The 25,879-nt window shown below is 37.1% G+C and overlaps 1 protein-coding gene across 2 annotated transcripts in view; it reads right to left on the reverse strand.

Moving 5' to 3' along the window:
- Positions 1 to 1,046: 1,046 nt before the first annotated feature.
- LOC140162705 (sperm-associated antigen 1-like) overlaps positions 1,047 to 25,879 on the reverse strand; it is a 69,637-nt gene continuing 44,804 nt past the window's right edge. For both annotated transcript variants that reach the window (XM_072185977.1, XM_072185976.1), the window contains exons 11-24: positions 24,835 to 25,420; positions 23,325 to 23,471; positions 21,263 to 21,437; positions 20,682 to 20,762; positions 17,803 to 18,160; positions 15,890 to 15,997; positions 14,273 to 14,362; positions 12,956 to 13,069; positions 11,794 to 11,904; positions 9,553 to 9,750; positions 8,312 to 8,420; positions 4,355 to 4,429; positions 2,646 to 2,738; positions 1,047 to 2,205 (exon numbers count right to left, since the gene is read on the reverse strand). In XM_072185977.1, coding sequence (XP_072042078.1) covers positions 2,111 to 2,205; positions 2,646 to 2,738; positions 4,355 to 4,429; positions 8,312 to 8,420; positions 9,553 to 9,750; positions 11,794 to 11,904; positions 12,956 to 13,069; positions 14,273 to 14,362; positions 15,890 to 15,997; positions 17,803 to 18,160; positions 20,682 to 20,762; positions 21,263 to 21,437; positions 23,325 to 23,471; positions 24,835 to 25,420 — 2,340 coding nt within the window. In that variant the 3' untranslated portion in view covers positions 1,047 to 2,110. The remainder of the gene's footprint in view (positions 2,206 to 2,645; positions 2,739 to 4,354; positions 4,430 to 8,311; positions 8,421 to 9,552; positions 9,751 to 11,793; positions 11,905 to 12,955; positions 13,070 to 14,272; positions 14,363 to 15,889; positions 15,998 to 17,802; positions 18,161 to 20,681; positions 20,763 to 21,262; positions 21,438 to 23,324; positions 23,472 to 24,834; positions 25,421 to 25,879) is intronic.

Here is a 25,879-nt window from a genome sequence, read left to right on the forward strand (position 1 = left end):
GGGGATCAAATGTAGGCTGTTCATATACCTACTTTGAAATCATATTTCAGTCAAAGGAAAGGCCCTCACAGGTGAAACAGGACATGTTGGCAGCAAACTTAACCTCAATTCATAGGCTTACTTGTATTGTTTGGGTATTTGTTTCATGAATAAGAATCACAAAATATTCAGATCTGTATTATTATTATTTATGCTCAATTTAGATTCGTCAAACCATCACTAACAATATAGTTTGTTCGGCTTATATTAATTGGCAAACAATAATGAGATTTGTAACATCACATTGATATAGAATGACATGCACACAGTTGAATGCATCACTTACTCTGGTTGCTAAAGTAATATGTGACTGGCGCAAGCTTATATGAATTTATGTGAGCACAAGTTCAGATTTTATTGATGCACGCAATAACAAAAACCAAATATTTCTTGCCAATTATAGACCCAACAAACTATTATGTGGTGTGATCTGGAGGTGATTATAGGACTATCACTTGCCCTGTAACCAAGTGTTCTATTGAAATCCTTACAACTCTCTTTGGGCTTCTGTGAGAGTTTAAGGTCCTGTCTTGCACACTGGTGTATGTTTTCCAACTGGAATAACTCATTCATACTTCGTTGCAAACTGTTAAGTTGTTAAAAGGCTGATAAGATTTTCAGGTCAAAATATTTTGTCAAACTCCTCCATCCTATGATCAACAATTATAAATAAGTTCTGTTAACATTTCCTTCATTTTAGGGTTTATCCTTTGTGTAAAACTGCACAGAATTAGCCAAGCACAGGTGCTTTCTTCTGGGGTGAACTAAACCTGTCCGGTTATCAAATTAATCAGTGACAAGGTTATCTCTTAATTTGACAGGTGCTAATTGATGCAATAACATTAAAACGTCAAATAGCACATGTCAAATTCAGATATAACCGTGCACCTGATTAATTTGATAACCAAGCAGGTTTGGATCACGCTAGAAGAACTCCTCTTTAATTCCTCCAAGTCTTTAAAGTAGTCTGACTTGTGAATATCTTACACCTAGGACACGCATACAGATCCAGTGGTTCTTCTCACTGAAGCCAGAATCATGATTTACTTTTTTCACCTGTGAGTGATTCCCCTCCTCTAATCAGAAATTGAATGGAAAAAATACTAACTAAGCAATATGCAATGATGGATGTCATATAATAATTTGGTAAAATCGATCTCTACAAACAATTTAAACTTGCCAAAAAATTCTTCCCCAACTACCCGAAAAGGAATTCTTTTTTTACGAACCGCGAAAGCGGGGCAAGCGCCTTGTATAATATGAAGTGGTAATTTAAAGTCCACCACTTCAAGTGACATTTAGTGATCTGTCACAATCGAACAAGACTTTCTTCACACTTTTTTACTCATGTATACTTAGTTCGATTTATAAATGGCAAGACTCATAACATTCTGGATTATTTCAGAATGGTATGCAGTACTATGCACACAGTTTGGTGCAGCACCTATGCTGGTGTGCTTAGTAAATTCATGCAAGCTTAATTTGGGATGTAATTGTAACACACAGAACCAAAAATTGAATAGTTTTTGCCACTTATATGTCGAACAAAGTATAGTAAACCCAGAAAGGAATAGGTTGAAAACTTTGTTTTATCAATGGACCATATCTTGGTATTTATTTGCGCCCCAGCAAAATGAAATCCATTTAAGTCAAATCATGCTATTTCATATGACCAACACTAGTTTTTTTCCATTCAATTCCTGGCAAAACAACATACAATGATAAAGGCGATAAAAAAAATAAAACCCTGTTCTACGGGCAGGCGGACGGATTTGCCAAATGTGGTCGGTCGATTTGTCTTTCAGGGGGAGAGGTTAAAATAGGTTTTTAGGCAAACATATTTTGAAAATTTTCAAGATTTCAAGTAGTCAAGATCAACCCGCTCTGGCTAAAGAACAACTGCTTTTATGAAGCTAAACAAAGAAAGAACGTAAAACCTGGGTCTGTTGGGCCCGTAGAACAGGGTTTCGGGTTTTTTTGTCGCCTTAAAGTGATAAAAGCTATATTTATCTAAGAAACTCCTACAGATGAAAACTTCTGCCTAAATATGTTTTACACTCAAACAGCGCCCTCATAGAGCATAGTTTTGTCGTAGGGTTTTGACATCTTCTGTGGTGTAGGCCTCACATTTGGCCAACTCTAAGTTATCCAAGGCTTTTCGTAGACCTGAAATGATAAATGCAAAGAAAAGTTGTGGTGTGATATTGCGGAACATTCATCCAATTTTTGTAATGTTTTGTAGAATATACCACATGAGCCATTGAAATATTCGGCTAGGTCAGTATTTCATGGGAAAAGCAGCATATTCTGATATCACACAGTATTAATATTTGTATGCAAAAGGAAGCTTAATACTTATTTAAATTGTATAAAAGAACTTGAAAAAACCCACATTTTATCAACTAAATGGAACCACAATGTTGTTGTGAGATCAGTGCTTCCATGGGTTGTGCCGTAGGCATAGCATATCTGCACGTTAACAAATTGCACAACTTGAACTACGCAACATGATGCGTTGTTGTGTGTGTGTGTGCCCGCTGATTCAGAGCTTCTTTCCTTTCAAATTGCGAACATGAATATGAGTTCAACAAATAATGTTCACTTACTTTTCTTGTCTTTTTTGGACAAAAACAGCACCATGGTGTTAAAGCGTTCTACATCTATGAGATGGTACAGGATGGAATAGCTCATGCCTGGATCTGAAAATTGAAGAAAAAAAACATTAAGCAAAAAAAAAAAACATATGAAGAGCTTATTTCCAAACCGTGTTAAGTCCACAAGATTCACTTTGAAGAAAATCAGGAATTCTCTTTATGCCAATAAAATAAAGTTTGATTTCTATAAAATTACAGTGAAGTGAAGGTGACATATATAGGACCATAAAAACATGTTAAGTTAAAATCTATAGACTTTTGATTTTTTTTAATGAATTAGTTTGTTTTCAAAATAGCATGGACTTAACACGTTTTGACACAAAACGCAATTTCTGGCATGGACACAAAACATAGCATCTGTAACACATAACTAACCATATGTTTCTCAAACTAGTCTTAAAAGATAACAAATTTATTAAAAACATACAAAATGTGATTCTCTCTACTATAAAACACAATTTTGCCACAAAACACCTTGCATCTCGATCCCCCCCCTCCCAACCATTTTTTACCAAAATTCGATGTTTAAAATAGTTCAAAATTCAAAACTGAGTTGTATTGCATTTCTCAGAATTGAACAAACATCATTTCACTGACAATAAGTGATGACCCGAAATACCCACTTGTTTTATCACATTATCAGTTATCACAATTCCCCCCTCCCCCATGCTGCCACCCTAATCTCATATTGACAGCCATAAGTTTTTAAGTCTTTAAGTCCTAAGTTTTTTTTATACCTTTAACTTTAAAATAATACCTTGAATTTAATAGCACATTTTGATAATCATACAAAATGATAATATCAAAAACTAACTCTACCACATTAATTCTACCATCACAAACTCTCCCTCTCCCCCTAGTTCCACCCTTTTCATGTCTTTCTGGATCGAGGTATCTATCAAATATTAAAGAAATCCCATACAAACTAGGCCTACTAATTATTAAAAAAAAAAAAAAAAACTTTTTATGCAGACCAAATTCAGGTATACTAGTCTCAGGACCAAATAAGAATGAAGACGCAAAGCAAAGCAATGTTATCAATCATGAAGAACTTGGGTGATTAACTATTGGAAGCCCTATGCTGTGCTACTTGCCTACAAGCTGCCCACAAGGGCATTGTTCGTGGACTTAACACAGTTTGCTACCAAACTGGATTGGACTTAACACATTTTGGAAAAAAATTGATACTTTGTGTGTCAATATTTCGGGACTTGACTAATTTTGGGAAAAAATCACACACATTGCTGGATAGCCCTAGTTACTCACTACCCATTTTCATCAAAATCCCAATTTTGAAGGTGGGTGGACTTAACACGGTTTGGAAATAAGCTCTTCATATGGGAACAGGTCCCACAAAAAGAGGAAACATGCACATTTTTATTTTGAGTAATGTCCAGATTCGTCTTCTTTGCATCATAAAATTTAAAATGATATATAACTTGTCAGCGAAAACTTAAATCAAATTTATCACATCCAGCCATCCATATATCACACATACAGGCAATTTTGGGAGTCTAACTTGTATGGGGCTAAAAAACTGCAGCATGATTCCTCTTTGGAGGGCTTTGGAACTGCCATGAAGCCTGAAAAAGGGATCCTTGAGTGCTACACGTCCCCATACCACTTCTCACATGAGTGGCCCCACCCGCGTAGTGTCATACCTTTTTCTGCCAGATGCTCCGAGGTTGCTCTCACTATTAAACCCAACATATCACCATCTAGCTTATTACTCAGTACTGTAAAAACAAACATATTCAGAATATACATTCAATTTACATTCTTTATCATCAGGACAAATGGGCCGAGCCTTGTTTACTGAGTGACCAACATTTTTAAATCTCTCTTAATAAAGCAAGTCATATGAATTCTGATATCATGATATACAGTAAGCCAAAAAAATTAAGGTACCAGTTACGTTCACCCCCTGTATATTCTAAACAAAGGCAGATATGTAATAATTGGAACCAACAGCCAATAGCTGCATCTTTTAGCTCGAATTTAAGACCTCATTCGTTGACATTGTTTAAGAAATAAAGACACGACGATCCAAAAACCCAAGGAAGATGCCAATTTAAAAGTTGCAGTTTGCCACATTGCATGCCCTATTGATTTGTACACAAAGCGTTCGCGAACAAGATAACTAGCGCTGTGCTTTCATTGATTAGCACGAAAAACTAGCGTCATGCTTTCATTGATTAGAACACAAATGTGGAACTTTTTATTTTGTATCTTCATCAGATTTTGGACTACCGTTTCTTTAATTCTGAACCAATTTCAACAAATAAGGTAAATCAGAGCTAAAGAGTACAGGCATCGGCTGCTTGCATTAATTTTGACACTATCTATCTATCTATCTTGCGGACGCATCCGAGAAAGAGTTTACAATTCTTTTCCAGGAATCTCTATCAGCCATCAGATTTGGGAGGTCATTCATTTCTTGATTGACGTCCCTTGCCACACAGTCAATGTAGTTGAATGGTCTTCTTCCTCTACATGTTCGTGGAAGCCTCATACAGATGACATCTGAAATTATTTGGTCTTTTGCACAGTAGCAGTGGCCTGCAAATCTGGCTCGCCGTTGAGCAACGATGGAGGACACCTGTGGAACACCATCATAGATCTCTGCTTTAGTTTTATGTTCACGCCAGGATATATTTTGAACCCTCATCAACAGCCGGGTGTAGGTACCATCAAGACGGTCCTGAAGATCTTTCTTCATTGTCCAGGTCTCACTTCCATACAAGAGGATACTCTCTATATCAGGCTCTAAAGAAGGCAAGCTTGGTATTTCTTGATATGTTGGACTGCCAGATGGTGTGCAGCTTGTTGCAAGCTTTCCATGCTTGAGCTTTGCGAGTCAGAAAGTCTTTCTTGCTGTCGGCAACAAATGAACCAAGATATTTAAAGTCCAACACCTCCTTGAGTTGTGTGCCATCCCGAGAAAGGATTGGAGTTGAGTTCTTATCTCCGTTAACCCTAACACCCAAAAATCTTACAAAATCTTACGATGAAAAAATCTGCGCATGCATGAATCCCAGGGTCTGCGATGACGCAATCACCCGAAGTGTTATACAGGGTGTCCCAGAATGATTTATACCAAGAAAGAAAGAATTTTTTAGGTATGAACGGCATTTCTATTGGTCATATTGTTTTGCATTTTAAGTTCTACATATATTTAGCTTTCTCAGATTTTTTAGATTTTAAAAATTGGACGTTTCTAGTAGAAGTTAGAGAGGATTGCGTAAAATGGTGAATTCAAGTTTTGACAAAGCAACCTATTTTGAAAATCTGTAAAATTACAAACTGTTCAGCACAAAGTAATGTTATGCAGTATATTGCTGTGTCCTGTTCTTACTTCTACTAAATAGTAGATTTTTAATCGTTTATTTATGATGTTACAAAGCAATCATTGTATGAAATAAAGGATTTGCTATGCTTGAATGACCTTAAACTAATCTTTCTTTGGTGGCAGTTTTGAAGACAATTATTGAGGTGTGTGAGTTTTTCATCATTTGAAATGCCGGCAGGGATGAATTTTTCATAAAAGTGTAGAGAAGGTTCGTCCCTAGTGTCACAGCATGCATCTATGTCCACAGTATATGGGCAAACCCACTGCTATGCAACGAATAAGATTAAAATTTACTGCGGAGGATCCTTGAGGAAGGTATATCCTCTGTAATAATGACATTTTTGGGTAAAAATTGTGGTAAAAATCACATAAAAAGTATGTTTTTCAAACTAAATATCTGATGTCATATTGAAATGTTTCACTTAATCCCATATCAAGAATTATTTAGCATTGTAAGCTTTACATCTGTGCCAAATTTGTGGTATTTCCTATCAAAGAATGTAGGATTTCTCCGATATATTGCACAGTGCGGCTGGACGATGGTGATAAAGGATCCATGTGTTATGATGCCTTTGCACTGTAATTACACTCATGCAGTTTTCGTCCATTTTCAGTAATATCAATGTCACGTCAAAACGAATCAAGCTATTTCCATGAAAGTCACAGAATAAGTAGGAGACATGTGTGGCATTGTATTGCACTTATTAAAATTAGATACACTGTTGACTATATATTTTTGATAATTTGTTCAAACACGGTACAAATCATTCTGGGACACCCTGTATGCGGACAGAATTGCTGGCCGGGCAGCAATAACCCGTGTAGCTACCGGTCCGTGATCGTGTGCTTGGCATGCGAGGGGTCAAAGACTTCCGATCCCAAAAAGCAGGGTTCAGTGTTAGGGTTAATACACATATATTCTGTCTTCTTGGAATTCTTGTTATAACGTAGCTGTTAAAGCTATGTCGTCTGCGTAGTCAAGATCGGTTAGTCTTCTCTCTGCTCGTCTTATTGGGCATGATGTCAATCCCTTTGGACTTGTCAGTGTCTATCGACTGTCTGAGGAGATAGTCTACCACTATCACAAAAAGGTAAGGGGCCAATATGTCGCCCTGCAGGATTCCAGCAGTAGAGAGAAACTCTTCAGTTGGTCCATCACCTGTTTGTACAAAACTTGAAGGATTATCATACATTATTGCAATAGCATTCACAATCTCCTGAGGGATCCCATAATTACGAAGAATATGCAGCATGGCCTTCCGGTTAACACTGTCGAAAGCTTTTGAGAAGTCAACAAACACAATATATGCCTGCTTGTTTGAGATTTTAAGCTCTTCTATTATCCTTCTAAGGGCTAGAATCTGTGGTGTGGTTGATCTACCCTTGCGAAAACCATTTTGGTTACGTCTGAGAATAGGATCTAGATGAGGAGAAAGCCTGTTGAGCAGCATAGTGTTATACAGCTTGGCAGCAAGTGCTGACAGTGTGATACCTCTATAATTTGATGGTTGTGAAAGATCCCCTTTCTTCGGGAGCGGTATAATTGTGGATCTTGACAAGGCTTTTGGCTTATTTCCCTTCATGGTTTCATTACAGAAATCAAGCAGTTGCTGATGGAAGAGTGGGTTTTTCCAAACAATGGCTGGTATGTTGTCAGGACCAGGTGTTTTTGACTTGTTGAGCTTGCTCAGTTCCTCCATAGTAAATGGACCAATGTGTATTGGGAGATCGTCAGAGACGTTGCTGTTAAAGAACGTATCTTCAAGGTTTACGTCTTGCTCTGGTTTCCATTTGACTTTATTTAGGATATACAGGGGTGAAAACAACTGGTACCTTAATTTTTTGGCTTACTGTACAAGATAAAGGAAATTGTTAGTTTAGACAACAACTACCCACCATCTGTACTGTCATTGCGGAAGGTGATTGTCTGAGAGAGCATGAGCTCCCAAATAAGAACACAAACTGCGATGATTTCACTCAATGACCGTAAAACAGATGGGGCAAAGTTACTACTGTCATTCATTACAGCCATTTTACAAATTTGCAATTTACAACAGTGAGGTTAGGGCCTCCAAATTTTGGCGTGGCCCAGGGCATCCAACAAGGTAAATCTGGCCCTGGCAGGCATGACAAATTTTATCATGTGTAACACGTATTCACACTTCTGTTAACTTGTGTTTGTGCATACGCCACTGTAAAAGTGTGCCTTCATCGCCAATGAACAATGGTTTGCTCCTATACCTTTGTATAGGAAGAGTTGTTGACATACCTTTAGGTAGATCATTAGGAGGCACTTGCTTGAGTAGATCAGCATATCCTGCTAGATTTCTTGTTCCTTTTAAGGACATCCATGCCTGCATGAATTCATATGCTGTTACCTGTCACAGAAACACCACACACATTTATTATAATAGCTAAACTCAATATGCACTTGGTAATTAAGAGAGTTCCCACAACAAAATCTTGCAAATAATTTAGCCGTTATCGCATCCCAATTTGCGATATAAACATAGCCACCTACGACTGAATTTTACAATGTACATCGCAAATGTGCAATGCAATTTTCAAGTCTTAAACAGTCTCAAATATCAAATTTCATCTCCCCAACCCATGTGAACTTGATGAGTGGCGGAAAAAACTAAAAGTGGCGGGGGTCCTGACTTTTTATAAAGAAAAAGGGTGCCTTTGTAAAAAGTGTGCTACAAAAATAAAAGGCGTTGGTGTCTGCCCCACTGCCAACTATGTGAAATCCTCAAACTTATTTGCCCAAAATTTGCAGGTAAAACATCAATTGAAAATAGAAATTGTTGATGTGATAAGTGGGCGGGCGAGTTCATCAAAAAAATCATGGCGATTGTAGATGTGCAGCGTAGCTTAAATTTTGTAAACTTGTTAGTGCATGTACTAAACTGGAAAATGACAAATTATAGTGTGCCAAGGAATTGCTATACAAATTTAGAAAATCGCCATGCAAAATTTTAACTTGTATAGCAATTTTGCTATACAAAAATTTGGGACTAAGTTATGCCTTGAATACAAAGAATATGCAAATAAGCTCATTAATATTCATCAATACAAAACTGCTTCCCAGTTTATTAATCCTTTGTGTAAAACTGCACGGAATTAGCCTACAATCCCCGAAATGTCTTGAAACATTAAAGGTCTTTAGGGGAAAATAAGTCCCCCCACTCCCCCGTGCAATGTTGAAACGTGCAAATGTGTTCAGCGTGTGTCCAAAGTGTCGCAACATTGAATGATGGGAGGTGGGGAAGGGAAAAGTGTTAATTGATGGCCCAGCTTTCTTCTAATTCCAAATATTGAACATTTTTATCCACATTAAAAATACACTTTGGATTTCATTCAAGATGCCTAAAGCGTTTCAAGGACATTTTTCGGGGATTGTAGCACAGAAATCTTTCGAAGGATTATACAGCTGAGCTTTATTCTGTTAGTTAATTCCTGAATGGAGTCTTTACACTAGTCTAACTCAAGAACACCCAAGAATATTACCTTGTTAAGTTTGGGAGCTGCGTTGGTGGTTGGTTTACTATTGCGGGCTGCTTTCTTGCTGCTAGTCTGTTTTGTTTGTTTATCAGCAGGAATTTCCTGGCTTTCCTTTGCTGTAGACTTGCTGTCCCCTTTGCTGGACGATTTACCTGCCTTGCTGGACGATTTCTGGTTTGGACGCACTTGGGAACTATCTTCCTTCTGAAATACAATGTGACATCCATTATAAGTGACATTAATTACATTTACTCCCAATTCCATACAGCACTAATCTTTTTTTTTGCATTAAAAATATTATCCTGTTTTGCCAAATGAAACATAGCTAAATCCAAATCATTAAGTTAGTTCTAACGGGCAATAAGGACAACAAAAAAATATGTTTGGTTGCCCTCGGCAACCGACCCAATATTTTTAATCACTTTTTTAGAAGAAACCTTATAGAAGGATCGACCTACCGACCCTCCAAACTTTGTCTTGACAACACAACCAAACTTTTTTTTTTTGGCCGTAAGGTCAAATGTTAATGTTTTTTCAATTTGATGGTAAATGGACAATATAAATAAGCAATTTTGCATGTTTTCCAACAATTGTAGTCGCCAAATTCATAGACTTTACACAAGTTTGCTCATGAGTTTGCTCATAATTTAAATATTTTATGTTAATTCTGATAATTGGTTAGGAAAGATAATAGCAAATGTGTTTAAAACCTTTAGAGGGTTCAGGACAGGTCACGGTTGAATAGGAAGTTGTTGGTTGTGTGTGAGGTAGGTCCATGGTGTCAATTGAAATTGGGTGTTCGTGTCCTCGGTTAGATAGGATTAAATCATCCTTGGTTAGATAGGATTAAATCATCCTTGGTTAGATAGGATTAAATCATCCTTGGTTAGACAGGATTAAATCATCCTTGGTTAGATAGGATTATAAGGTCCTCGTTTGCAGCAAGGCTCCCGCTAAGGCACATCCGTGCGTCCAGGACGCTATTTTCTATTATTGGACGCACTGTTCAAGAAGCTGTATCAATGCCCTGTGTCCAAGTGAATTTCAAAATATGATCAAGCTAGTGTAAGCTTACTCAATATACTTTCCATGAAATAAAATTCTACATCTCCATCATGCATATATTAATATTAAATTAGCAACAGACCAATCAGTAAACGAGTTAGAATTATTGACCTTATTTTGCGACAATTTCCGGGTCAGGACTGTCAATGGAAATTCTTAATTTTAACAGTACATTGTAGGGTAATGTGTGAATCACTTAAGCTTAAGCTAAAAACACAAGAGCAAAAATACAAATTTCTTAACTATCGTACAGTGTCAGCAAGTTCCAGAGATGTCACAGGCTGACCCAAAAAATCCTGAACTTATGCGCTTAGCGAAGCGCAGCGAGTGAAGCTCTCGCAGCACGGCCGGGGATCCGGGGCCCGCTTATGGGCCCCCCCCGGTGGGGTCCAGGGGCGAAGCCCCGGTAGGGGTCGAGGGGGCGAAGCCCCCCGAAGCCAGATGGTTTCTGCACATTTAGCACCACAGTAAAGGCCATTTCAGAGGGTAAAAAGAACAGTTCAAAGCTCCTGGCTTGTTCTACACTTTTAATAAAAAGTGCTTCCTTCTTCCAGTTAAAGTTTTCAGTTTCCTATACTTTTATGTACAAGAGACACTTTTTTTAGCTTTATTACATGGACAATATGGCTGATGTTGATATATGTGAAGCAGAAAGATAAGACAATAGGGCCACTCCAAAAGCGAAAAAAAAAATTTAAAAAAAAAAAAAAAAAAAAAAAAAAAAAAAATTAAAAAAGTTTTTTTTTTTTTTTTTTTTGAAAATCCGGATTTTTTTTTTTTAACCCCCAAAATCCGGAAATCCGGATAAATCCGGAAATGTGACATCTCTGAAGTTCACATTCACATAATTTGTTATGGAGAATAATATTTACATAAATCTTTAAAATCTCATCAAAAAATGGAAGGAAACAGTCAAATATTTGCATCAAACTGAGATGCGATGCGATGCAATACCAGCAATCAGGAACCTTGTAAAATTGTATTGACTGTTGCCCAACACATCAACATACCTCACGGATTACAAAAATTTTGTGGGACGTGCATTTCCCGACCAGGTTTTACAGTTGTGCGTCCGATCCGACGCAGAGCTTTTGAAGGCTAGTGAAAGCCCTAGATTTGCAGGTATTTACAAACAGGGATGTGTGTGTGGGGGGGGGGCTTTTCCACACCACAATAACGTACCTCTTCATTGCTGTCGGTATCACTCTCCTCTATCTGTATTCTTGTCGGTTTCTTCTCTGCTTTACTTTTCTTGGCTGATTTTGCAGATTCTCCTTTCGCTGCCATCAATTCCTGCAAGTAATTAGAGAAACCAACCAACTTTTACAGAGGCGTGGTCCGATTGTTTATGTTCTGTTTTCTATCATTCATTGTCTACCATTAAAACATATGTTTCCAAATTTTGAGTTGTATTGCTCCAGCGGTTTTGATATGAGAAGCAAAACCGTGTATAACATGACTTCAAGTGTGTTACCACAAATCACTACATTTTTATTCACACCATTCAAACGAAAAAATATCACGGGCGTGAAATTTCTGGGATAATGAGAAAATGTGAAAATTTGATACCAAAAACTCAGTTTCGATTAAGAAAAATGGGGGATGAGGTTGTTGATTGGGTCAAGGACCTGTAATTGCAAGATTTTAAATAGCTTATTCATGTTGCTAGGAAAGTGATATGTTTTAGGTTTTTGTTTCATATATTAGGGCTATACATGTAATGGAGGTATTAGCAGGATTAGATGTGGTCGATCCATAGATCAAACAAACTTGGCTGTGGTTCTTAACTTTAGTAACTAAATATCCGGGCCCTGCAGACCTGCAAGACAGATTATCAGGAAGTCTACAGTAATTTTGTGACCGAGGGGCTCACCTTATATTGAACACTGGTTGAAATTTATCATAATTATGATTTGTGGTTAATTCTTAAAATAAGCTTCTTGAAATTAACTTTTGTTCTCAAAAAGTGTAACTAAACTGATGCCACACATACATGTACTCTGTGGTATTAAAGTGGCTATCATTTTCTTCAGTAGGGGTGTGTCCCAAGTATACAGAGGGTCATAAATTTTTGGGAAGTAAAATAAGGGGGTCATAAAATTTTTGGTGACCAAATTGTAGGGAGTCACAAGATGACCACAGATAGTGTGTTAATTTGATTCAAAATGACTGATTTCAATACAATTTTAGCCTGTTTAGGGGGTAAGGTGTTTCAGTGGGGGGTCATAAAAAATTTTTGCCGAAATAAGGATGGTCGCCATTTTATTGATGCCAACTGTTTGTAAATTTGGGAACCACCTTCCGAAGAAAATGTTAACCCCTAAGACCTTATGAAATGGTTTACCTTTCTCCATAGATCTTTCACAGCATCCATTTCCTTCTTAGCTTCTTTATTCTGTGCATCAACCTTCAGGAGACTCATCAAATCCTGTAGACACTTCTTGTATTCTTTCAAACCCTGAAAACAAGAACAGATATAATGGAGATGAGTCCACAGGGACATTGGGCTATTCCATTTAACATCCACACTACCCCTGTGGAAGATTTAGCTAAAGTCTTCCACAGAGGGAGTATCAATTTTGAATGGAATAGGCAATTTGATAACTTCCATTTGAAATACTCCTCCAGTTGAGGAAGATATAGGTAAAGCCATAATACAGGGGGAGTATGGGTTTCAAAATAATTAACTCTGACCAATTATATTTAAAAAACTTACTCCCCCTGTGGAAGGTATTTCCAAAATCTTCATCAGGGGTAGTGTGGCACACTGGCGCAGCTATAAGGGCTCTACCCCTCAATCAGAGGGTCGCGAGTTTGAGTTCTAGCAGTGCCTTCGTATATGCACTTGGGCAAGTCACTTTACCTCACTTGCCTCTTTCTACCCAGGGATGAAATGGGGAGATGTTAGGAATATTGTCCCTTGAGCGCCGCCCAAAGGTATGAGCATGCCTTGGGCATTGTATAGCAGCTGACATAATGACAGCGGCATTAATTTTAAGCACTTTGATACATGTAAAAGGTGCTGTATAAATGTGAACATTTATCACTTTTAAAATTTTTATTATGCAGTACAATGACGTATGTGACAGATTAGAGCACGCTTGTGCCACTACCATTATAGCGCTAAGTCCATTCTAGCCTGTTCGATATATATTTTGAAGTGCAAAATGTATGTTGTGATTAATTTTTTTTTTTTTTACTTATTTGAGCGTGAAGTTGGTAGGTGAAAAGTGATAATTATGAATACGGTTATAGTCCATTTTGCTTCCTCCCAAGAGTATACCGGCAGTACCTTGTCGGAGTTACTTTGCACGCGTATAGGTGTACTTGCTGCCTTTGATTGTGTGTGTAAACATGCCGGTGCTTTGAGTCAACGCATGTGATTTAACACTACATGCACTGGATAAAAACGGTTGGATCTGAAAGTGTTCAAACTGTTTAAATTGGTTGAAATTCAAATGGAATTGCTGTGAAATACTTAAATTTCCCCACGAAATACAAAATTTACATTGAAACTAACAGTAAATCTTCTGGATTCACAAATTTAAAACCCTCAAAGAATCTTGTTATTTCGCAAAATAAAGTACCCGCGAAAATAAAGTGTTTCACAGTACCCATCAGGTACAGATGTTGTTAAAAGCCCATTTGAAACCTGTCTTACCTTGCTAGCCTGGGCTCTCCTATACAAGGCTTTAATATTGTTCTCTTCCAATGCTAAGGCAATGCTACAATCAGTCTCTGCTTTATGAAACTGTAGAGAAAGACAAATGTCAAAATATCGTTGTTACACAGCTTGTGAAATTGAGAAAAATGTATATAGGCCCATTCCATGTCAACTCAGGGATGTGCACGCAGCACCTCTTCAATTTTTTTTCTTTTTCTGTGTGGTGGTAGATATTGATGAGAAAGTAAAATCCTGAAAATTTGAGCTTCATGAACTCATTTAGTTTGCCGTGGCATCAATTTGAAATTTAGGGAGTAGCGTAAAACCTGTCATGATGATGTTGGAGGCCATAAATGTATAAAGCCAATATCTTCAAAATGTTGAAAAGAACATATCTTCACCTTTTGGTGAAGTTCAAATGCTATCAGCAAATTGTCTGACTTTGGTTTAAAAGGGGCCCTCAAAATGCAAAAAAGGGTTTTCTTTGGGGGTTAGAACTCAAAAGTAAATGTATTCTAATATGCTCAATATTTGATCAAGAGTAGGACATGTACTCTTACAATATTGGGCATATTGAATACATTTAAAATATTACGCATGCAAAATTACTTTTTTTTTTACTTTTGGAGTTCTGACCCCCCCAAAGTTGGTCCTGGTTGGACGTAGTTGCATTTTGAGGGCCCTATATCTTTTAAAGTAAAGGAGTGGACAAGTTTTCTGATAGCAGATTTGAATTTACACCAAAAGTTCCCCAGGATACATATTTTCAAAGTTTTTTAAAGGGTTCCTTTAACATTTATGGACCTCCAAACATCGCTTTTCGCTATGAGTACACATTTTTACGCTGACCCCCTAAATTTCAAATTGATGCCAAAAAATGACAAAAGGAAAACTAAATGGAGTATGAAGCTCAAATTTTCAGGATTTTACTTTCCCATCAATATCTACCAACACAAAAAAAAAGAAAAAAATTGAAGAGGTGCTGCGGTGCACATCCCTGGAGTTGACATGGAATGGGCCTATAGTTTTTAAATCTGAACAAAGTATTTTGTTCCACTGGGTCCTACATTGTACCTAGTGACAAAAACAAATGTGACGTCCCATGTCAAAACCAGACACTTTTGGGCAGGATCGTAAATGGAGAAAATCTGTTCGTGGATGATTTTTTTCATAATTTGGGTTTGTTGCAAATTTGTGATGTTATTCAATGTTTGAAATATTGTCTGATAGTTTCAGATCGGAATGTACTGGTATTTCTTGTATTTTTGAGACATTTCCAAGGTAATTCCTACTCTCAACATTGTCAATAACATTTTTAAAGGCCGATATCTCAATATCTTAGGAATGTCCGATTTTATTGGGGAAAACGGCGTTGTGGAGCAAAATCTCTCTATATTTTATAGATATGTAAAAACCTCCAAATTGATAACCTGCCAAAAAGTGTCTGGTTTTGACATGGGATGTCACAAATGTTTAATATTTAAAAGTTCACAAACCATTGCTTGGTCAAAAATCAAACCATGAATTTTAATTTGATTCTGAAATATGTGTCTGCCTGCAATTTCAAAGGCAGTGTCTCCAGACTCCTTTGATTTACCACTGAAATGCCTTTACCTGATTAAGCTTAAGGTAGCACAGTGCTCTATTAGTGTAGCTTGCTACTTGTGTTGGGTCCGTGTCTATACAAGATGAGTAACATCTCACTGCATCATTGTAGGTTCCCTGGAAAAAATAAAAAGTATAAACTCAAAACATAATTGGTAAAAGATGGGGGTAGGATGGTTACATGTAGGCAGGCCTCGAAATAAGGAGGGCCCAAGGGCCCTTGGCCCCCGAAAAAGATACATCCGGCGGGCCCCAATGGCCCACAAAAAATTTGCCATTTTTCTCACTTTTTTGTGGGGTTCATAGGTTAAAACTAATGACCCAAATTCGGGCCCACAAAAATTTGTGAGGGCCCTCAAACATTTAAGATCGAGGGCCCAAATGGCCCTCAGCAATTCAGGCTTATTTCGAGGCCTGCATGTAGGAGTATTAATTTTTCAAATGTGGACATTTATGCCCTTTCCAAGCTTTTGTGTGCATGTGTATGAGATGCAATTTTAACCAAGCAACCGCGGCCGGTATTATTTAATGCACGATAGAGGGCGTATCTCACAAATGCATTATACAGGGTGTAACAATAAAATTTATACAATTGCATTTTGACCTCTCAGTTATGGCACAAATGTTATATGCAATACAATCAGTAATATCTTGGCTAGAAGAAGACGTTTAGTTGGTTTCTTTACTAGCTTGGGTTTAAGAGCTACGCATGCGATTAATTAAATCGACCAGAAAGCGTGTTGGGTCACTTTTGCCATGTATGCGCATATCAAGTTTGAACGGCGTAGATATGCTAATCGTGCATTAAACATCAAAGAACGGACACAAAAGAATTAAAAGTGGTGTTTCTGCATAATTATAATTAACATGAACTTAATAATAATATGATATTTCTTTAAAATCTATCAATGAAGTCATGAAATTTCTTTCAAATTATCTTATAAATAAAGTAATTCTCATATCCTTTAGATACCATTGGTAAAACTGAGAATATTTTTTGCATCCATAAGTACAAAACAATAAAATTTTGATATTAAGTTCAGCTGGGCTTCTAGCTGTTCTGGGGCGATCACTATTGCCAGCATTTAACAAATTCTATAGATACTTCTCATTATGTAATTGTATGCCTTGATGGAGAAATGAGTTGGAAAATAAGCTATAAACAATCGTTTGGTTTCTGCTTGACTCCATGTGCTACAGAATGTCACAACCATAAAAATATCCTCTTCCAACGTGAATTGGAGTTGAAGTTGTTGAGCTGCAGCGACGATTTCTAGTAGATGAGGTTGTTATGTCAGTGCTTAGTTGTGACTTTCAAAAACTCAAGGAGATATTCTATTATGTAATCATTTCGACCAGTTCGAATACCCCATTGTTTAAAACTACCTATCATAAGGTACTAGTAATCGTCCAACTGGTCCATGGTTCAACTCTATCACTCAGTCACTTTTGTAACACTTAGACCAAAGTGGCCCAACCAGTTTTAAGACTAGGTTACATAATTGGCCATATCTTCACTTGTATAGCAGCGATTTTATTGGAACAAAGTTTATCTGGTGGCTAAAGAAATTATCTTGATAGAAATATAAATATCAAACCAAAAAATAAGCGGCATACTTGTTTCATCCTATTTTAAAAATTGTACAAATTTTATTGTTACACCCTGTACATGCAATTGTGGTTGTTTGCAGACCTCTGAAACCGAGGACAATACCCCTTTGCTGAGTGGTCCTCGGTTTCAATGTGAAATGTCAAGTGCATTTCCTCGTTTGTCGGTAAACACATAACACACACATCAACAGAACAAACAAACGTTACACACCCCAATAAACATAACACAAATATCAGTTGTCTACCAACTGATCAAATGGCGCTAATATAAAATGCAAAAAACCTGATGCACCTGAAAAAAATTATTATACCTTTTTGAAGAATGCATTGCCCTCATCTTTCAACTTTTGAAACCTTTCCTCCTTTGTAAGCGTTGGTTCCACTTTCTTCTTCTCTGTCTCTTTGTTATGCTCAGGTTTAACCTCTGGCTTGACCTCTGTCTTGACTTCTGCTTTGACCTTTGATTTGACCTCTGACTCCTGACCCAATGTCATAGATGTCATGGTAGCCTTAGTGGTGGATGTGTTGACAGTGACAGGAGTGGTTGCGTTGCTAGGAGCCATCGTGGTCAAGATGGGTGGTCTTTTTGGCATGCTGGGCATATCTGGCCGGGTGGGGAGTTTATCACGCCAGCTGGAACCGTCTTCTTCTCGTAGTAGCCGCACCAATCTAAAGGACACAAATAAGAGCACAGAATGAAAATAATGAAAAGATATATGTGACGTGTCATGTCAAAAGGAGACACTTTTGGGCAGGTTATCAATTTTGAGGTTTTTACATATCTTAAATATAGAGATATTTTGCTCCACAACGCCGTTTTCACAAATGAAAACGGACATTCCTAAGCGAAGATATTGAGTTCGTAAGTTATGGTATCATAAAATTGGAAATTAAGATATTGGCCTTTAAAAATATTATTGACAATGTTGAGAGTAGGAATTACCCTGAAAAATGTCTCAAACAATACAAGATGCCAATTATATTCCGGTCTGAAAATATCAGACAATATTTTAAACATTAATAACATCACAAATTCGCAACAAACCCAAATTGTGAAAAAAAATCACCCCGGGCAGATTTTGGCTATTTCTCCATTTACGATCCTGCCCAAAAGTGTCTCCTTTTGACATGACACGTCACATATGTTCCCACAAAATGAGAGGAAAGTTGTAAATCTTTATTTTCAGTAATGGTTAAATTCATAATCACTTGCTCATCGTCTTCTTGCAGATTATGCATATCTGATCTCTTTATTGTAAAAGTCTGTTTGGCCTTGAAGAAAATATGTCACATGCTGTTTGAATTATTAAGACATAGTTGATTGACATTATAATGTTTGTACACTCACTGCAATCTCACATGCTCGCTGAAACCCGCTATAATGTTAAGCCTTATGCAATAAGTCAATTCATCGTTATCTCCCTAAAATTGATACTTAATCGTACTTTGTGACATACATTTAATCCAAATGTTTTGTTTTTCAAGATGAACATATAAATCATATTAATTGCGCAAGATATGGGTTGTTGTTGAATGAAATTCAGAGATTGAATTATGACCAATGCTACACACAAAGACACGCAAAGCACGCAACGCTGGCGTGATTGTTAGACATGGCATGATCGAACGATCGGCCCTCATGAATATGCGCGAATTCACAGCATACAAAACACGGACTTCGACTGGTTGTGAATGGTCTGTAGTAGTCTGTGCCCAAAATCCACCAAATTATATATCAATTCACGATGTTATGAGTCTCTGCTATTAGTATTACAAGCTGCTCATAGTACAGATTGCATCATTATAATTAGAGTTGGGCGACTAAGTCGCCAATAGTCGTTAGTCACGACTTTTACTGATAGTCGCGACTACGACTATTGAAAACCAAAAGTCGACTAATGCAAGTATATTTTTGTGTTAAAAAATTACTTTAAAAGTGCCAGTTATTTGCACCAAAACCAACCAAATACTAACATATAAACTGCGAAAAATGTGAAAAAATGTTAGTCATTGTCTTACCAATAGTAACACTAACCAACAAGTAATCATAAAGTCCATAAATCATCATTAAATTGGTGTTTTTGACTTCTTGTCGAACTACTTTCCCACAAGATAAAAGCCGTCAAAAAACTCAAATTACTTAGAACTGTCGAACATCTCATTATGATTATAATTTATGCAGCGATAACAGGTGTAGCAGCATCATAGCGTGCATGTACAGACCCAGGTTGGGTGTCTGAAGGTATGAGATTATTTTAACTTTGGAAAGAAACAGCGAGAACTTCCGAGAAGTGTTTTCCAAAAGGGAAAATTTAGGAAAATATTATTAGATTAGAAGTACTTTTCACGTAATTTCAAAAAGCTATGCTTATTGTGGTAACAGAATATTTAGAAAGCAACAGGAAAATAAACAAATTAGCTGACAAACAGTCGTAATGTTGCAATGCCACCCCTGTAGCGACAAATGCAGTAGTCTAGATGAGGTCAGGTGGACGTAGTTCTGAGGTGAAAGTTAATCGTACATGCACGATGCAACACGTTCATGAGCATACCATGGAAAATATGCACTGCCGTACCGGCATGTTTACATATTTTCATGCACAGCAAAACATGGAAACGAACAAAGATCGCTATTGGAATATTGAAGGTTTGAGAAATTATATGAAGTTTCTTGTGCTGTTGCTGGAAAGTGGCAAGTGAATTTAATTGAACAGAAAAGTTAGGCCTATATTACAGCATTTTACAGGCATGAGACTGCACTTTCCTAAAAAAACCTGAAAAAACTGAAAATGCACGTGAAATTGGGCAAAAAGTACCAAAAACAGGCTGAAATTAAATAAAGTTGCGGAAATTTTGACTATAAAAAAAACTGAATTCAGTTTTTAAACTGAAAATTCTCATGCCTGATTTTACAGTCAAATATTTGCATCGCAAACGTGCGATACAGTGTAGCAATTTGTATCGCAACAGTGCTGGTTTGTGTAACAAACTGTGATGCGATGCCGGAAATCACGGGTCCTGTAATCATGCATTATAAATACTAAATTGCCACCAATCTTTCACCCGATTTTTCAGTCCAATTTTAACCACAGATAGTCGCGACTATAGTCGTAGTCGCGACTATTTGCTGCCGACTAGTCGACTAGGAAAAAAGTGATAGTCGCCCAACTCTAATTATAATGTACATTACCTTGAAGTGGCTTCTTGGGCTACTTTATTCAAAGGATCCATAGACAGAGCTTGCTGGAAATCCACGTATGCATGACGATACCTGAAAAAGTACATGAAATAGAATCATCAGTCTCTATAAACTAATTTGATTGGTTATATATAAGTCTATATTATGTATTGAGCCAATCAGAGATTTGGTAAGAATAGTCTGAAGGACTGACAGGGGATTATTGCTCAGTGATCCAAAAGATCTATTTTGAATGGTTGCTCAGATGATTATACCATGTAATTAACCAATCAGGGGTACTGTAAGAAAGGTCACATGGTTAAGTCTCTGCCTATTAAGCAGAAACTAGAATAACTGGATTGAAGGGTTCATTATTCAAAACACCCTAAATTACATTAAACCGATTAGTATTTAGTTATGAATGGGTGCCACCATCTTGGATTTGAACTCTGGAACAAACATGAAGTGAGTCGTACTTTGCACTTTTTACCCCCGTTTTTAAGCTTTTATCATTAACATTTGCTTAATAAATGTTTGCTTTCGAAAAACTCCACTTAAGAGCAATACAGTAGTCACTCTGCTACCAGACTTACTTTTCTTTGGATTCATATGCTGCACCACGTCTAACTAGAACTCTAGCATTGTACGGGTTCATCTCTAAGCATGCTCCACAGTCTTCGATGCAGGCTTTAATATCCCCTATTCTGGTACTGCACGCAGCTCGGTTGCTGTACAAGGAGGCTAGAGCACTACCAAAATCTTCTTTATCTGTATGGGTATGATAATATACTTTGGTTAATCAAATCTGTGTGGGGGAACTGACATGTACAGGTGCTACTGGTACATGTATGTGCAAAAGTCAATAATCCCTTTTTCATACCCACCAGCAGTTCTGAAGACTCCTATCAGTTGAGGATCATGCTGTGACAGTTCATAATGTCTAATATTTAGTAAAACTCACAAAATTGCAGGGTCTAGCTCACAGTTTTGCAACTAGTAATTTGCCCAAGTTCAGTTCAATAGACCTTCAAACAAGTTGATATTTTGGTACATAAGCTATATATATTGCCGGGAAATCAGTTTCTAAAGATCAGCGCTCCATGCCAAATTTTTATACCCCTACCAAAATGAAAAGTGAGCCCCTCCCCCTCCAAAAAAACCCCAATTTCATCTAAACAGATACTTCTGAGCTTTTCTAATACTATGATTGTGTCAATATCTGTATATGTGAGCAAATTTTAAATCGATCACAAATTTTGGTGCTGTTCCTCAAAAGTGCATGATTTGTTAAACCATGGCAACAGCAGCAGCTTATGATGGTGATAAATCATCCATGCATTGAGTCTTTTGCACTGTAAATAAAACAAAACCTGTTTTCATGAATTTTCAATAATATCAATGTCACATCAAGACAAATGAAATGTTCATAAAATGAATAGAATTAAGTAGGTGCATGACATGCATATGTGTACCATTACAATACTGGTATTAAAATTCAAAAGACTTTCGTTTTACATTTGAAATTTTTTTTTTTCCAAATCAAGAGAAAAAGCAATACTTATCATTCTGGACACCCAACGATATTATACCCAAAGATTACCGACTCAGAATTAAACCATACGCAACGCTATGGCAAATCCACCATCTTGGTTTGTCGTTCATCATGGTTGACAGATTAATATACCTCCAGCATTTCTCAACAAGAGCCCAAATTCACACAATAACTTGCATCTCTTTAAGCATCAGTGGTTAAAAGGTTTGCGCATGAAGCGCTCAGCGCACATTTTTGGCACAATGCGTTACACGCAGAACATGACAGAGTCGGTACTCTTGCTTTTCTACCTCATTGGGGGACACCCTGTATACAGCTCAACTTACCATACTTTTCCTAACCAGACAGTCCATGCCAAAATTGTTACTACACCTTTACATTTCATCTAATCTCTTTTTGATGTCTGTCATTTTGAACATCACACTTGAAAGATGTATGCTATGTAGAAACTTTATTTTGCAATTTCATAATGTGCATATTATTAGCATATTTGCAAGAAAAAACATGAAAATCAATAAATACCTATATTTTTCACAATTTCAATATTTTATTAGAAATTAAGCATGTAGGCCGTTTGTTATGACTTGATGAATGAAGCTGTTAAAACAGATTTTGATATTTTTGCTTATTTTTCCTTTTTGCCCCAAAATGTGTAAAAATCAACATTTTTGGATGACCTATATTTTCTTTGAATATTTATCAAATTTCTTAATTTAGGTATAATACAGTGCAGAAAAGATGTCAAAAAATCTGTTAAACAGATTTCCAAAAAATATTGTTCCATTTTCCATTTTGGGTTAAATACTCAATTTTCATGCGGGATATTTGAAACATAAAATGAAAACATGTCCATTGCACTTTTTCCTCGAGATGTACTATAATATCAAGGTTACGGATATATTATAATCCTTCTTATCTTCACTGATCCATCAGATACCTATTGTTATGAATGATCAATGAAAAGGTTCAGAACTGGGCTACTAATGGTCTGTCAAGTATCTATAGTTATTTTCATGACTGTGTCAACTCAAAAATCATGCAAGGTCGAATGTAGGAAAAGTATGATCAGTTGAGCTGTACCATGAAGATTACACAATACTCACCTGGAAGAATCTTATTAATAGCCTGAGTGAACTTGTCCCTCGCTTCTCCATATTGCCCAGCCTTATAGAGCTCCAATGCCTTATCCTTCATGCTCACTACAGCCGCTGGTAATGGACGATCTACTCTAGGAGCAGGGGGTGGCACACCTGGATAGGAAGGATCAGACAATTTTGAGGTTGAATATCTGGTTTCAGGTCAATAGTCCAAAAGGGTCATTAGTCCAAATAGCCAATATAACTTACATTAAACCCCAATCCTTACCCTAGCCATAACCTATAATCATGGACTAAAGAGATACAGATGAACTCCAAACAGTCAAAGTCTCAGCATCACCCAATAATGAGGGCTGATCGTTCCACAAAATGAGACTGACAAAACTACTACGCACATAGCACATATTTTTACGGTCTTTCGCGCAAATGCGACTACATGCAAACGCGAAAAAAAGGCAACGCTGGCATGATCGTTAGCTACGTCACAATCAAACAATTGGCCCTCATGAATATGCGAGAATTCATACAATGGGCTTTCACTGTTGGAAATGTCTGTAACCTAAGCCCTAATCCTAACCCTAAACCTGACTCTAATCCTAACTCTGACCCAAACCCTATCCATGACACTAACGCTAATGCTAACCCTAACCATGTCCCTAGTCCTAACCTAAAATGCCGTAAATCCAAACTTTAACCCTTGTCGGACTAATTTATGACCCTTCGGAATAATGGGTTGTTCCTAAATATTTTCAGCTGAAATTGTGAAAAGAGATTTATTTAACTTTAAAACAATAAGCATCAATCATGTATATAGCTTGCCAAATTGCCTCCAATTTTGTGTGTGAAGTAGCATCATTCATGTACCATATATATACAATTAATGTATATGACTGTAAATGACCTTTAATAACCAATTTATTACTAGATAAAATCTTGAAAGTCGTGCCAATATTGATTTTTCGAAATGGCTTTCTTTGCTTCTTTTTCTTTCTTTTAACCGTAAGGGCAAGCATGCTTTTATAGGCTATAGCTATCCTATAGGCTACAGCTAGCCTGGTTTTGACTATGGATTTAACATCACTTATGCTCCAAAATACAAGAACAAACAATTAAATCTCAAGAAATCAAGTCTTAACCTGACGATTTAAGAATCAATTTATATATAAGCGTATCAAGCTTAGATTTTTGAGAACAAGTTCCTGGGGGTCAATAGAAACACACAATTAAGTAATTTATGTGTAAACTGATCAACTAAACATCACACTCTACAGTTTGTGATGTGTACATGCCTAACATCTTTGCTCTGAGCTATTCCAGTTGAAATCCATACAACCCCTAATGTAAGGTTTATGACCTTGATCTTCTACACAGGGAGTGTAAGTTTCAAATAGGGTTACCTAAATAGGCAACTCCATTTCAAATCTACACCCCCTGTGTGGAAGACTAAGGTCATATCTTCCGTTTGGGGTATGGATTTCAACTGGAATAACCCTTTCCATAGCAACATCATTCATACCATTGACACTTGGAGACTCTGATTGATGCCCTTGCTTCTGATTTTCCTGACTCTCCTTCTCACTATTCAGTCTATTCTGTTGAGTATCCTTTTCAGTATCGTCTCCTTGCACAGGACGACTTACACAGCCACCGTCGACCTCGTCTGACTCTCCGTTCACACAAGGCTTTGTCTTCTCCTCCTCGTTCACACAGGGCTTGCTCTCCTCCTCGTAGGGAATATTTCGTATGATCTCTGGCTCATTCTTCGTTTGAGGCACTTGAGATTCCTGGGCACTATTAGTAGGCAAAATGTGCTCAACTTTTGGTTCCGTGGTACCAACCCCGTTCACAAGCTTTGAACCCCTATCCTCTCCATTCTGTTTACTCTTTGTTTCCTTGACAACCTCCTCGTGTGCATCTTCCCACTGTTCCTCCTCACTTTCGCTACCTTCAACTTCTTCAATTATGAGTCGTCTACCACCTTTTGTTGGACTTGATGGTGAAGCACTGTTCTGCCCAGGTTTGGAGGTTGATGCTGCCTTTTCAAGGTTTTCTTGTTTTTTCTTGGCCTTTGCTTCCTTGGCGTCCAAATCGGCAAGCAGATCCTGTGTAAGTGATAAAAAAGAAAGGTAAAGAGAGAAAAGATTAAAAACTGAAAATATGTGACACGATCTGGACCAGAGGCCAAGGGAGGCATTTTTGAAAATTGAGTTGCTATAATTATTACCTAATACAAAAATTACTATCATATAAATCATATACTGAAAACACTAAAGGTCTAGCATACTTGGTCTAAAGTTATGAAGTTTTGTGATGTGTATTTTCTTAATATGTATTTTACTGTTTTTTGCCCTCCGTATTTTTGCCTTTAACTCAATTTCAAATTTGCCGCCTTTGGCCTCCATGGGCCAGATCGTGTCACATATTAATTTGCAATAATACTAATTGTACTGAAAATAAAAAGATATTAATTTGCTATACTCTGCTTTATATGGGAACAATAATTTCATTGAAATTCAATGCACACCAAACATAGACAAGCACACACACTCAAAACAAACACA

Source organism: Amphiura filiformis, chromosome 10 (assembly GCF_039555335.1).
Source record: "Amphiura filiformis chromosome 10, Afil_fr2py, whole genome shotgun sequence".
Classification (NCBI taxonomy): Eukaryota; Metazoa; Echinodermata; class Ophiuroidea; order Amphilepidida; family Amphiuridae; genus Amphiura; species Amphiura filiformis.